Here is a 14,404-nt window from a genome sequence, read left to right as displayed (position 1 = left end):
TTCCTTCAGAAACATTTAAATTCAGGAAGAACAATCTATAATTTGTATAGCAGTTACAGCTTTGCCTCTTTGTTTTTTGCAACTATGACATTAAGTATGTGTGCTAGTGTCATTGGTTTTCACTCGGCAATGCCAAGGTTCTTGATCCTTCGCTCTTCTGAAACGTTACGTGCAATCGCGGTTGTGCCTCCTCTAATTAATCGACAACAAAGGATCGATTTGAGATCGGAAATATGTAATAGGCAAAGAATTTGGATTGTGAAATCAATCAGATTATAGAGCTTCAGCGAGGGGAATTGCACTCCGTGTTTGTATGATGTGGAAGAGAAAAATGATTCAGTGAGGTAGAGCATCATCAACGGGGACGTGAAGCAGTGCAACATCAACGAAGAGGTGAAGCAAAGCATAAAAACATTTTATCAGATTCCAAGCTTCCTCTATTTTTCAGTTTTTCTTTTTTGATGTTAGTCATCTGTTGCGTCTCAGATCTGACCCATGTTCCGATTGTTTCGTCTTGTAACTGATCTATGTCCCGTGCAATAAGAAAATGACTCCTGCAAAAGAAGTTAGACTCGATCCGGCTAGGATGCCAGGTAACCACCTCCAATGGCTAAGTCAATTGGGGAATAGATTAGGATTCCGAGCAAGTCCTGCTCAGAGATTATCCAAAAAAAGTTAGTGTGTTTATCTATGGACTCGGACTTTGATAAATAGTGCGTTGGTTACCTTTCTTAGAGCCGACAGGATCTCGCATACCTTCTCGCCCAACTGTCCTGGGATGGGCTTCTGATTAGAAGTTTCCATTTACGTTGGCAATCCCTTTTTTGCCTTAGCGTGAATGCGGCATTCCTTATTGGTTTTATTTGACCAGGGCATGTCCCAACCATTAAGCCGAGTGATGGGTTGAGTGACATGCCAACCATGTACACGTGTGTGTCCACATGTGTATCTTATTTGCAGCATCATCCAACGATTTAAGAGGAGGGGTGTGGTCACCGGCAAGGGATGACGGTGGCGGTGGTAGTAGTTGGCCAATAGGAGGGTAGTGGTGAGATTTCCAAGGTGGTGGGATTTCCATATATGTGAGATAGGAGAAGAAGATGGGTGAAAGGAGAATCCCTTCACCCACCTAGGGAAGGGAATAGAGGGAAGGTAATATGAAGGTAATTAGGTCTTTTTATACAAGGTTATATTAGACAATTTACAACCCAAACTTTGACCGTTTGACCGTTAAGAGGGGTAACTTACAATATTTAAACTTAACCAACAAGGGTGCCATACAATTCACACCATATAAGAGGGCAATCACTAATTTAGTGCCCACTTAACCATAGAAAAAACTCTAAACTGAATTAGGGAAAAGAGAGACTTTTGCAACATTCTCAAAGTTTTCAAAGTTTCCAACCAATGGTGTTCCTTTTTTTTAAGAATTCAAAAGTATTGAAGAAAGAACATAACCCATTAAAGATTTCAAACTATTTCAGCCCTCACTGATTTAGAGAGGAAACAATTACCCTCACAAAAGACCATTTTTAGCTCTCTTTGATAAAATATATCAAATAAGAACCTCAAAATTTTAAATAGTACAGGAGTCCAGTAAATATAACAAACTTTTACTTGGGCTCAAGTTGGCCAATAAGTCAGTCTCAAACAAAATACCCAGAGACTGGTGTCATTTTCGGGTCTCAATACATACTTTGTTTCCATTCACATACTAAACCTCGGCTAAAAACACAATTTAATGCAATGAAATCCATGTTTCCAGTGCAATCGTCAAATATTATTTACCACTCGTTGAATAAACTGATTGCAACATGAAGCATATAGAAGCTTAGAAATCCTTCTTCTTCTAAAGGTAAAAAAGATCAAATTAATACATACAAAGATTTGTTAGAAAAAGCTAACGCACACTCAGGTAACTGTTTCATTTCTCATTTAAAACTGTACCCTGATTGATCATCGATCAATGAAGTGGTTTTTATGAAAATTGTGTTGAAACCATTTTGCACCTCTTTATGTTTTGTGACTGGACCAAACATTCCTGAATAGTTGAACCTTTGGGATTGAGAAGGGAGCGTCAACACTCATCTTAGTTTAGAACTCTCCGTGCACTTTCAAACCCATAGATATTTAGATTACCAAGCTTTTAATTCTTTTTTCAAATTTTATGTCATATAGCATCATTGAAACTAGGTGGCCCATCAAGTAGACAAATCAGATCCGATGTGGATCTTGAAAACCACGTATAAATAGTATCTGACTTGTATCTTTTTTCCGGTAAAAGTATCTAACTTGTATATACCCCCCCCCCCCCCCAAAGTCTTCGATTGAACATTGATTAACCAAGCTATATTATGCCAATTTTAGAGCTTAAATATATACAGGTCAAGTACCAAAGAGAGTCTTATTCATCAACAAGAAGATGTACACACTACGAAGAGTACCACACAACATCCACTTTTACGTACATTATCACTCCAAATAAACACAAAGCCTCTAGCACCCCCTTCAGGAGGCATAGAAACACACTTTGGAAACCTTAACAAAAAACAATACTTACTAACATCAACACTTACAGACTTAAGTTTAGATAAAAACACAAAATATGACATTTTCTTCTTAACAATGCAAGAACTTCTTTCTGAATCGAGAATCGGCCAAGTCCCCGACAATTAAGCATTAACCCATTTGTTTCCCCTCTAATGACCCTTCTCGGCTGGTCATCATCGCCTCAGTACAATTCAAAGAATTTGGATCATCCAATTTGAGCTTTTTCCCGTCTTTTTCTTCAGAGCACTGCGAGTGCTGGATTTGCATTTCATGAAATTCCAATTTTCGTTTGCAAAGGCAATTCTAATGATGGGACAATGGATTTACCTTAGTTCTTGTCTTTTGGAACTCGACAGATGGAAAATCGGCCAAGATAATAGACTGGAGTTCATCTGCCGAAACCACCGGCTTTGAAAGATCCATGCTGTCAACTGGTGAAGGAGGTGGAGCTTTTGTAGGGGAATAAGGCAGCAGAGGCTCCACTAATAATCACTTACAAATACTAATTTTGATTTGAGTAGAGAGTGATAACTTCTCTTTGAATAGATAAAGATGGATGTATGTTTTTTAGAGAATTTGTACATTATTGTGATGCTTGTAGGTGTTTCCCCTACTTACAATTTTTCGGAGGAAGAACTTTTTGGACTATCAAACTGACGTAAACAAGTAGGAAGTCGCAAAGGACCCATCAAAGATTTCCGGTGCATCAAGTGAGAAATTTTGAACTGTAAACCTCCGCCAACAAAGGAGCCATGGCCATGGGTCGCCACTCTTCTCCTTGTCTGTTACCTACAACATTGAGAACGTTTCCATCAGTCTCATCCTATTTGAAGTTTGAACTCAACTTGAAATATGAAAATTTCATTTCTCATAAAAAAAACTATCCGTTTATTGCATTGCCATCCCATGTATAATGCATTCAACTAAAAATTAAACAATAAAAAGCCATATGGATTAAATTATTCAAGAACATAAAATCTTCAATGCTTGTGTTCAGTGTTAATATCTAACACTAAAAAAATAAAAAATAAATAAATGAAAAAACAAAACAAAAAACCTAAAATGCAACGAAGTAAATGCTTACCCTTGAGTCATCCACGTCATCATTTTCCTCCTCCACCACATTGCGGCATCCTCCACTTGCACAGATGAAGACTCAAGAGTGATTTCACTTATGTCCTCTACTATTTCAGGAACAACACTGCGTTCAACCGCCACAGATGAGGACTTGAGAGTGATTTCACTTCTCTTGTCACTCTCGCAATCAAAACAAGCTCCATTGCAGTCATTAGTCTCCTCTACCTCTTCTAATTGCCCAGGAATGGAACTCGGTCGTGACCAAGATGATAATCTCCAATCAAGAGGATCTACTCCGCAGACATCGTTCACATTGTGCCAGTTGAAGAAATCAGTTGCCACAATGGCATTTGAATTGTCATTAGCCTTCTGTTTGTCAAGTTCCCTGTCCTCAAAAAAGACCTCCCAAAATTTCACTCTACATATGTCAATCTGAGATTCAATAGCTAAAATCTCAATAGAATCTTTTCCCTGCAATGGAATCCCAAACCAGTCAAAGCCTTTGAAATGGTGAATGTATATTATATCTCGTTTGCTGGTATAATTAACTTCCTCAATCTTCACTGAATGATAACACCTGATTGTTTTATCCTTATGATGGTATATATAAGCTGTGATATGTAGATTAACATCTGGTAGTAACCAGTTTGGCATATCCATTTCAATGTCAAATTCAAAAACAATGCACAGAATTAACCCCTTCTTGTAGATACCATCATTAGCAATCAAGGAAAATCTAATTTGCAATGGCAGCTGATTGGGAAGGAGTGTTCCCTGCAAGTCATAGGAAAAGAAAGGAGATGTCAATATTAAACCACACTTCAAATTAGCTCTAAGTAGGGAAGCAGTCAAACAGTAATTTAAAGACTCCAGTTGTAGAAGATAGCGCTATCCTCACATCCCTCATTCACACAATTAGGAAGGGGTCCATCTTGTTGGTGTTCACAGATGGATCGCCTTTTTAAATATGTGATGGAGGGGTGTGAGGGTAATGTTACTTTCTATCCTCGATGGTAGAGGATCCCAACTGGTAATGAAAGGTGCCTACCTGGCCAAGTAGCTTCCTTGGGCTATATGTCATATTATAGCAATTCCGTGCATTTAGTTCTTCCAAGGATTCTGTTCCTTCAAGGCCTTGAAGGTCCATTAGCACTCTGCAACCCTCAAGACAAATTATCCGCAAATTTCTCAACCTTGACAAATCTGGAAGTTGTTCCAATGAATCACGACCTTCACAATTAAGCTCAACTAAACTTGAGGGAAGTTCTGAGAGGGATTTCAAAGGGACCAAACTCTGGGATTCATCAGAGTATTTTCTTGAGTGAGTATCTACAAGAGGATAACAACTTCCAACTGCAACGACTTCCCCTGAGATCATATCCCCTGGGTAGGGTATCGCTAGTGAAATATCTAACACTACTAAATTCTGAAGCATTGAAAAGTCATCAGGAAGCTTGTAAATTTGAGTGTTTCTTAAGCTAATCATCTGCAAACGCCACATTCTTCGCATTGATCTTGGTAGCCACACTAGTTCATTGCAATTTGCGACATCTAGTACCTCAAGCTCATCCAATGCTCCAATACTATCAGGCAAGGTGACAATTCTTAAATGATTTAATCTCAGCTCAGCCAAAGATTTCAAATTACCAATGGACTTTGTTAACTGCTTAATTGATGAACACTGGTTAAGATTAAGACTTTTGAGCCGACTCAACATTCCAATGGAGTCATCTATATTTTCCAAGGATCTGCAGCCTTTAAATGTTAGTTGCTCCAAACAGGGAAACCATGAGAAATTTGGTGACTTTGAAAAATTTCTACACTCACTCAAGTTGAGAGTTTTCAAGTGTTGGAACTGCTTCAAACATGCAAAGAGAAGACATTATAAAACTATCTATAGAAATTCAATAAAATCAGAATAGAAAATTCTCAAATATTATATATACCTTATCTTTATCTTGAGGTTTGGCATTCCAAGCTTGTTTGATGTTGCTCCCTGAAATATCGAGATGAACTAATCTCTCATGACAAAAGTTGGTAGGTACAATATCCCAGGGGCAGTTCTTCCACCTGAGCCATCTTAAACCAAATGGTAGACACAGAAGCTTTCCTTTAAAGTTTGTTGAACTAATGTCAAGAAATCTTAGGTTGGACATCTCCTTAAAGTGTTTACTATCTAAATAAACATCTCTTGAAAATTCAGAGGGAAGGATCAAACCTTCAAGGTTGGCTCCCTACAAAACAAACCAAAGTAAATTGAGCATAGATACTAAATAGACACAAAATAAAAATCGGCAGAGATAACAGTGTAACCCAATATTGCAAAGTTTTCCTCCAAGTTTGTGAAGAATTATAATATGTTTATTGAACTTGGTAACAGACTAATATACATCAGAAACAATAAGATATAAGCTTGAAAAGGTGTGAGAAAAAGAGAGGGCTATACGTTTAGGTCTTACCTTGTATGCGCCTAAAACTTCGATGATGTCGTAGTGAGACCATAACCTACTACGGTTACTCGGCTTTGTAAAGCTTTCATCCATTACAATCTTCCTTCCCATATCACGAATCTGATCATGCATTTTCATGCATTCAATGAAAAGTCCAGAATGCTCACAAAAGTTTGATTCAAATTTTAGAAGCGACCTTTTAATTAGTATGTGTAATGCTACTTTTGGATTGTATCCACAAGCTTCCCAAAGGGAAATTAGCGTTTCTTTATCCCATCCAACAAAGAAGCATGCAGAATCCAAGAATATGGCTTTCTGATGATCATTTTCTAGATTGTCATAACTTATCTTCAACCTTTCATAGACTTCGGTAGGAGGAAACTTCTTCAAATCATGTATTGTATGTTCCCATACATCATTTTCTCTCTCATCAGATAGAAAGGAGCCCAACACCTCAAGAGTCAATGGCAACCCTCCAGAATAGTTAGCCACAACACGTGAAAGCTCCATATACTCTTCAGGAGGTTCATCCTTCTCAAAGGCATGCAAGCAAAACAGCTTCTGTGATTGGTCATCATTCAATTCCTTAGGCCTATAGATTTTATTTTCATCAACTTTAGCCACACTTAAGATTTTCTCATCTCTTGTCGTGATAATGACCCTACTTCCTTGGCCAAGCCAATTTAAATCAATAGCCAAAGCACTGAGTTGGGAACGATGATCCACGTCATCAAGAATAAGAATAACATTTGCTCCTTGGAGTCTTTCTTTTATCATTTTCCTTCCCCTATCAACACTTGGTATTTCACCATGAACCTTTCTTTTGGAAATGCAATAGATAAGCTTCTCTTGTAAGGCAACCAACCCATTAGGTTTTGACGCTTCTTCTCTAATGCTTGCAAGAAAGCAATTCTGATGAAAACTTCCAATGATGCAATTGTGGGCAGCCTTAGCAATAGTGGTTTTGCCAATACCACCTATGCCACATATTCCAATAAACCGGACATCTTTAGAATCAATGTTTAGTAAAGATATTATATCGTTTACTTGGGATTCTAATCCAATGGGGTATTTAACATCACTCAAGAGATAGTTGCTAGTTTCTCTTAAAGTTCTCTTAACAACAAGCTCAACTAACTTTGACTCATTGCTGCAATCATCCAGTAAAATGAAGAACTTAGTTCTCAATTGAATGAAAAACTAAGTATTATTTATGAACATAACAGACAAGTTAATATTAGCAGAAATTGGAGGCATGAATCCCCCAAGTGGCAAAGTCATACATGCAAAATTATTTGAATGAGAAATTACTCATTTCGAGTTTTTGAAAAAATAGATTTGTATATCCTTTCCTCATACCTCATGACATGATGTGAGAAGTGCACAGGTGGTAGTCAAAAAGGATCTCATGACCAGAACACAAACAAGAAGAAATCAAAAAGTGTTTTTTATACTCCTTATTCATTAAAATCATATGCACCTCATCATACTTCACTACTTTTGTAAAGTAGAATTTGCCTTCCACGTGTACATCTTGTGAATGTCTCTATAAGTCATGGAGGTGTTTGACTGACTGATCAAATCCCCCCAGAGAAATTGCTTCGTTGTGAACAAAGATACAATTCAAATTAATTACTTCCTTTTGAGACCAAGGCATAATTTGAATCATTTCCTTATAAAACAAAAATACAATTTAAACCTCTTACAGGGTCATATTCCATGTTTCATCGCACTTCCCCCATTGGCTCACCTCTATTCTCCCCTCCTCCAAAAGAAAGTTCTTGAGAAAAAAAAGGGGAGTCAAGCAATCTGTTCGAGGTGGTTTCCATTTGTTGAACTTATATTGTATGGGAATGGACCAAATTCTATTGAGACTTATATTAGGTAAACTTAAGTGGCTTTAACCAGTAGTTTGTTATTGGATATCAGCAGGTCACTTTTACTGTATATATAACAGTGCACCTGGCTAGGCAACCGTGCGTACCACGGCCCAGGTCACCGTACCATGCGTACCTCTTGATGGGACAAACAGGGCGTTGGAAGAATTTCTCATGTGGCATGGCTCTTCCATGCATGGACATGTTGCCCTCGCATGTAGTATGACCATCTCTTGGCTGGCTGTCTCTGCTCCCCACCAAAGGAGATCCCCTTCCCCCACCTCTCAAGGTAGCTCTTAAGCTTTTGCTACCTTTTCCAGAAGGAGACATGACACCCACTCCCCGTAAAAAAAAAAAATACAACTAGGCTTAGGCTCTCTTTGGTATGATTTGCATTTGGTATATTGCCTATTTTTGAATAATCATTTGTGACAATAAAATATAGTATACAAACTATATACATTTGATTACTATTTGTACAATCCATAAATAGGTTTTTAGATAATCTACAATTATAAATAGGTATGGTTACTTTTTTGTTTAATATAGAATCTAAATATAATTACCCACTTGATCCAGGTAACAAGATTCGCTATATTTCATTGGGACATTTACCTAAATATTATCTAGGCATTATGACCCTTCGACGTGAATCAACACAAAGAACATAAACCCTCTCTCTAATGTGCTGCCTTTTTTGTATCTATAACAATGCTAGAATTTGCTTCCCAAAAGAAGAGAAGAAAGAATGCTAAAAATTGAGAAAATCAATAAGAAAATTGAAAAATGAAACAGAGAGGGAAAAAAATTAAATAAACAAAACCTTAAAGCGCGTAATGATAGACCGCACCCGTTCAAACCAAACTAGTTTGGAGAGCAGAGCAGATTAGACTCAGTTGCGCGCTTCAATTACAAGTTAGTTAAAAAAATATATAAATAAATAAATAAATAAACAAATACAATAAATAAAATAAATAAAAAAGAAAAGAAAAAGAGAGAAAAAGAACAGAATGTTAAAGTAATAACCACAGAACAAACAGATAACCTTTATTAATAAAGGGGAGAAAAAATGGAAAAAATGGTATGAACTGAGACTTACCCATTTTCGACCTCACTAAGAACCCATCCCTTCAATTTCCCTACCTCTGTCAAAGCATCCCTCCAACCTTCTACTACAGAGAGCTCATATTTTGTCAGATGCCTAAGAAAGGGCAAACTGAAGCTTCCGATCTGATGTCGAACATCATGAGGATCCACATCGAGGAATATTGGCAAAACAATCTGATGGTTGGATCTGTGGCACTCTAATATCTTGACAAGTTCCATCAAGCACCACTTGCTATCGGCATACCGTTTGGAGAAGATAGGAATAGAGATTTTGGAATGTTGGATTGCATTGAGAAGTGCTGTTCCGATCTCTTCTCCTTCCCACAGCTTGTAGCTATCCATAAAGACATTGATCTGCTCTCTCTTCAAGGCATGGTAGAGGTGGCCAGTGAATGATTTTCGAGTATCGTCACCCCTGAAGCTGAGAAACACATCGTAAGTTGCTGAAGATCCATTGGATCTGGAGGAAGAAGAAGAAGCCTGGGCCTGTCCTGTCATGGGGTTTGGAAGTTGCAGTCTGAGATAAGAAGATGTTGAAGACCTCTCTTCCCTTGTTTTGGGTTTTATACGGATGTACACAGCGTTGAAAAGTGAATGAAAAGTGAATGACAGAGAATAAGCAGTCTTCCGGGAAACTTCACAGTTTGCATGTTTTATTTCTCTCGTACTTTTTTATGTGGGGTAGCCGGTTTATGCTTTAGCGTGTTTTGCGGGGGTTACTTTAGGATGCCAAGGCGACCAATGGGTGAATTGTTTTGCGTGGTTGACAGTTGACACTTCTTATAGATTTTGTCTGTCAAGGTTACCTTAGCAAGCCCATAATTACAGTTGCAAAACCCTGGCAAGGGTTCCTACGGTTTAGGTTTTGGTGTGTGCTTTCTCTAAGGCTTGTGTGCCTCCCTGCTCTCCGTTGTTGATAACTACAGGTTAGTTTTACTCACTGATCAGTGCTTTCCCGGCCATAATATGGCAATTTCTAATGAGTTTTGTGGACTCCAACTGTCTCCCTCCGGTTACTCGTAATCCAGTGAAGTTTTGACCCTCCCGTGCGGCGTTTCCCCAACTCCTTGCTGTGCCGTTAGTTTTTAGGTTTCATTTTGCATTTTACCTTCATTGATTGCTACCCATTGAAACTTGCGTAGTGCATTATTTTACCCAAAACAAAAAAAAAAAAAAAAAAAAAAAAAAAAACACCTGCATAGTGCTGTTGTTCAACAATTAGATAATCGAGCTTTCTCGTTTCCTTAATTAAATAGTGGTAAACTACCTTTGTTGTCTTCTCCTTTATTCACCTATGAATCTGTGATTAGTTTGTCCTTCTATTCATGCTTTGTCTCAGACAGAATGTCTAGTAGAGGAATCAATATGCAGGACCCACTCTAGGATTTCCTGCCGGATGTCATGCTGATGAATCATAAAATGCAAATAGGGGAATGCTTGGAATATTTCAAATTGGTTTACTCATGCGCATTAAGGTCAAGCAAAATTTCAGTCGAGATTTTAGTCTCAACTGTTAAATCTCAATGGTTGAAATCGAAAATTCGATCAAGATTCTAATTCGACGGTCTGATTTGCCTTGTTTGACAGCCATTCGCATTAAATATACATGATTGAAGCAAGATCGTAATATTCCAGTGGGTTTGACTGAAAAACAATGGTGGTAGTCAAAATCCTTACCAGCTAAATAATCAAGGTTCAAACAGTCTCGCTCTCTCTGTCTAGGGCTTGGACCTTGAACCATGACCTGCGAGTTCATCTACATCACTAGGGTTTCTTCCTAATTCAACTGTAACAGTCACGATGAGATAACGAGTGCTACCCAGCACGGGCCCTGGCTCGTTAAGAGGCATCTAATTATTCTGCAGAAGTGCCGGTGGATGAACTGCGGTTCGATGAGTTTGCAATTTGGGTTCTGTTTTCACTGTTCCGTCAAACCTTCATTCTCAGGTGCTTATCGAAATGATTGGAAACAAACTGGGTCGATTTATGGAGAAAAAACTTCCGTAAAACTGAGATAAGATGTCAGGAAACCGCTCAACATTAAAATATGCAAACATGCCCATCATTTGTTTCTTTTGTGGGCGTGTAGGACAAGTTGGTCACGACCACCCCAGATGTTGCTGAAAATCCAAATAGTGTGGGTCGTCGTCATAAAACACAAACCCACCAAAAGTGGAGAGAAAGAAGAGAAGAGAGGAAGATTCCTCTCATCTCTCTTTTGCTCACACTTTTTGAAAAAAGAGAGCGTCTCTCTTCTCTTATCTTCCACCAAAAGAAATTTTGACATCACCACATGGTTACTGTCACCGTCCACCCCCCATCCCCTCCTTTTTTTTCTCCATCCACAAATTGGGTGAGGGTTTGCTTGAGAGATTCAACACTTGAAGTAAGAGAACATTTAAAAAGTGTTAAGAGTGGAGCAAAATGTTTTCAACGTTAAAGTAGTGGGGTTAGTAAACTATAAAAATAAAATAAAAATCACTATTAGTGGCGATTTTCTTACCAGTGGATAAACCAATCACTATTAGTTAACCGCCACTAATTATATGATATTATTACCAGTGGATAATCCCATCACTAATAGTCTTTTATACAATTAGGTAGGGGAATTAGTTTAGCTTATTTAGTGGCGGTATACACAAAACCACCACTAATTGTGTGATACTTAGTGGTGGTATACAAGAGAACCACCACTAATTTGTGTTCAATTGGCTGCTCCTACAGAATCCGCCTTTAATTGGGATATATTTAATGACGGTAAATGCAGAACCGCCACTACTTGTGTTCAAGATTAGTGGCATTTTATGTTAAACCTCTTGTAATTTACTCCCAATTAGTGGTGGTTTTTGTTTTACCGCCACCAATTAGGTTAATGTTTTTTGAAAAAAATTCTCCTGTATTTATTATTATTACATTTATTCCTGAAAGACAGTACAAATACATGAATACAAAGAAAATTAAAAAAAGTTAAAAGTATTCAACGAACAAAATTTAAGAAAAATAATACAAAATATATATTAATCAAATCAACTGTGTACAAATATACAAAAGTTATATGTAACACTCAACTTGATGTTACATTGTTAATCTAAACACCAATACGAGAAGAAGAAAAAAAGAGAATCATCTCTGCCCAAAAACCTACTAAGATCTTCCATCTTAGTTCCTGATCTCATATGTTCATCAATTGCTTCCCAAGCTTAACACCCATTGTCAATGTTTTGGAATCAGTTTCAGCTTTCTTCATCATCTCCTCATACTTCATTTTCCTAGACTTGCATCCATTGAGAATGTCATTGACTTCTTCAACTACTCGATCAAATATGAAATGTATAACATAAGAGTGATCAGGCAACAGAGTTGGAGCTGAAGACACAAGATAGGAATAGTAGTGGTTGAACAATCTTCACCATTTTTACTAGGGATTAATGGGTTTGCTTATTTGACTCACCAATCTTCGCTCCTTCATGTCTAGTAGCTAAGTTTGAGAAGATCTTGGTCCAGTTTGGCCTAGCAAAGTGTGTACGTACCCGTAAACATTAACATCATAAACAAGAAAAACATAAGAGTAAAACTTAAATTGACTAGAATATCTACCAATGTAGACTATGAAATCATTAAACTAAAATGTATAGGTATAATATAAACTTCTCAAGATCCTATATGAACTCAAAAGTGAAAAACAGTTGTTAGATTGGAAAGCTTAGGTGGAATTCTCCCAAAAACTGAATTGTTGTTCAAGTGGCTGCAAAAAATTACAAATATTACAAATGACCAGATTAACCACATTGAAAGTACTTAAAAGTCTTTTCAAACAAGAGATGACCATTGGTTCTAAAAGGCACTCAAAGATGTCTAATTTCTTTTAACTTTGAGAATGATTTAGGTATTGGTCCTGATAATTGGTTGTCATCTACATGGAGCCTATTTAATTGAGAAAGAAATCCAATCTCAGCCGGAAAGGCACCTGAGATCATCAAGGCATTCCAGTGCATGGTTCAATCTCATCTCACCCTCCCAAGTAAGTTACATATAATCCCCACCCCACCTATCCTGTCCAAAGCCTTCCCATTCCCTCCCACTTTAGCCATAGCATTCTCCAGCCCTTTCCTTCTTACCTAAATCCTGAACTATTCACTATTCACCCTCTGCAGTTCTGTGAAGCATAACCATCAACCTGATCCTTCTTCTGTCACTAGCTGAAACCCCAAAAGCCACTTCCCCAAACCCTAATCCTAATTGACCTAGGACTCCAATTTTGAATCTAAACTTCAAACATCAACTTCAGTCACATCAGTTTCAGGTCTGAAACTCAATCACAGAGGGTTGGAACAGCTTAAAAACACCTTAGAACAGGTCTTACAACATACAAGAGAAAATACTTCCTCACCTTTCTTTCAATGAATTATTGTTGGACCTTCTTAATTCCCATGTCAGCAAACACCCTCTCAAGGGCAACGATATAAACAATGATGATCATGCTGATAACTGCTTCAAACATGCAAAAAGACCATTATACAATACAATATTATCTGTAAGAATTAACATAAAGTCAGAACAGAAAATTCTCAAAAATTTATGTATGCCTCATTTTTATCTTGAGGCTTGGCATTCCAAGCTTGTTTGATGTTGCTCTTGGAAAGATCTAGATGAAGTAATCTCTTGTGACAAAAGTTGGTTGGTAGGATATCCCAAGGGCAATTCTTCCACCTAAGCCATCTTAAAGCAAATGGTAGGCAGACAAGCTTTCCTTTGAAGTTTGTGGAATTAATGTCAAGAAATCTTAAATTGGACATCTTCTTAAAGTGTTTACTATCTAATTAAACTTCTCTTGATAATTCAGGGGGAAGGATCAAATCTTCCAGGTTAGTTCCCTACAAAACAAACCAAAGTAAATTGAGCCTAGATACTAAATAAACTAAAAGTAAAATAGGCTGAAGTTTGAGAAGAATTACAATATGTTTATTGAACTTGGTAGCAGACTAACTTATACGTTTGAAATGATAGGATAAAGCTTGAAAAAGTGTGAGAGAAAAAGAGAGGGATAGGTGCTTAGGTCTTACCTTGTCTCCATCTAAAACTTCGAGGGTATCGTCATGAGACCATAATCTACTATGGTTACTCGGCTTCACAAAGCTTTCATCTATGACAATCTTTCTTCCCATACCAAAAACCTGATCATGCATCTTCATGCTTTCAATGAAAATCCCATAATGCTCACAAAAGTACGATTCAAATTTTAGAGGAGACCTTTTAATTAATATGCATAATTCTACTTTTGGTTGTATCCATGAGCTTCCTAAAAGGAAATTAAAGTTTCTTTATCCCATCCAACAAAGAAGC

General features: G+C 37.5%; 2 protein-coding genes across 2 annotated transcripts; both read right to left on the bottom strand.

Annotated features, from left to right (window-relative positions):
* Window positions 1-3,163: 3,163 nt before the first annotated feature.
* On the bottom strand, window positions 3,164-5,500 carry LOC149003858 (uncharacterized). Its single transcript, XM_089169206.1, has 3 exons — window positions 4,676-5,500; window positions 3,635-4,401; window positions 3,164-3,339 (listed from the first exon to the last, which is right to left on the bottom strand). Exons 1-3 carry the CDS (start codon window positions 5,342-5,344, stop codon window positions 3,336-3,338), a joined length of 1,440 nt encoding a protein of 479 aa, XP_089025332.1. The 5' UTR covers window positions 5,345-5,500; the 3' UTR covers window positions 3,164-3,335.
* A 9-nt stretch (window positions 5,501-5,509) lies between these two features.
* On the bottom strand, window positions 5,510-9,667 carry LOC149003857 (disease resistance protein Roq1-like). The gene is made up of 4 exons (XM_089168467.1): window positions 9,054-9,667; window positions 6,087-7,227; window positions 5,574-5,861; window positions 5,510-5,521 (listed from the first exon to the last, which is right to left on the bottom strand). Exons 1-4 carry the CDS (start codon window positions 9,557-9,559, stop codon window positions 5,510-5,512), a joined length of 1,947 nt encoding a protein of 648 aa, XP_089024593.1. The 5' UTR covers window positions 9,560-9,667.
* Between the last annotated feature and the right edge of the window lie 4,737 nt (window positions 9,668-14,404).

The sequence above is a fragment of the Hakea prostrata genome, chromosome 9 (genome assembly GCF_041222555.1).
Source record: "Hakea prostrata isolate BN-2017 chromosome 9, UWA_Hpros_2, whole genome shotgun sequence".
NCBI lineage: Eukaryota > Viridiplantae > Streptophyta > Magnoliopsida > Proteales > Proteaceae > Hakea > Hakea prostrata.
The sequence above is the reverse complement of the archived record's forward strand: the minus strand, read 5'-3'. Positions and strand labels throughout refer to the sequence as shown.

Coding starts and splice junctions, on each gene's coding strand:
- LOC149003858 (XM_089169206.1), bottom strand. CDS start 5,344: ATGTTGAGTCGGCTCAAAAGTCTTAATCTTAACCAGTGTTCATCAATT. Junction 4,402..4,675: donor CAAGGAAGCTACTTGGCCAG/GTAGGCACCTTT, acceptor TATGACTTGCAG/GGAACACTCCTTCCCAATCA.
- LOC149003857 (XM_089168467.1), bottom strand. CDS start 9,559: ATGACAGGACAGGCCCAGGCTTCTTCTTCTTCCTCCAGATCCAATGGA. Junction 7,228..9,053: donor CTTAGTGAGGTCGAAAATGG/GTAAGTCTCAGT, acceptor GGATGATTGCAG/CAATGAGTCAAAGTTAGTTG. Junction 5,862..6,086: donor AAGTTTTAGGCGCATACAAG/GTAAGACCTAAA, acceptor TTTGTTTTGTAG/GGAGCCAACCTTGAAGGTTT.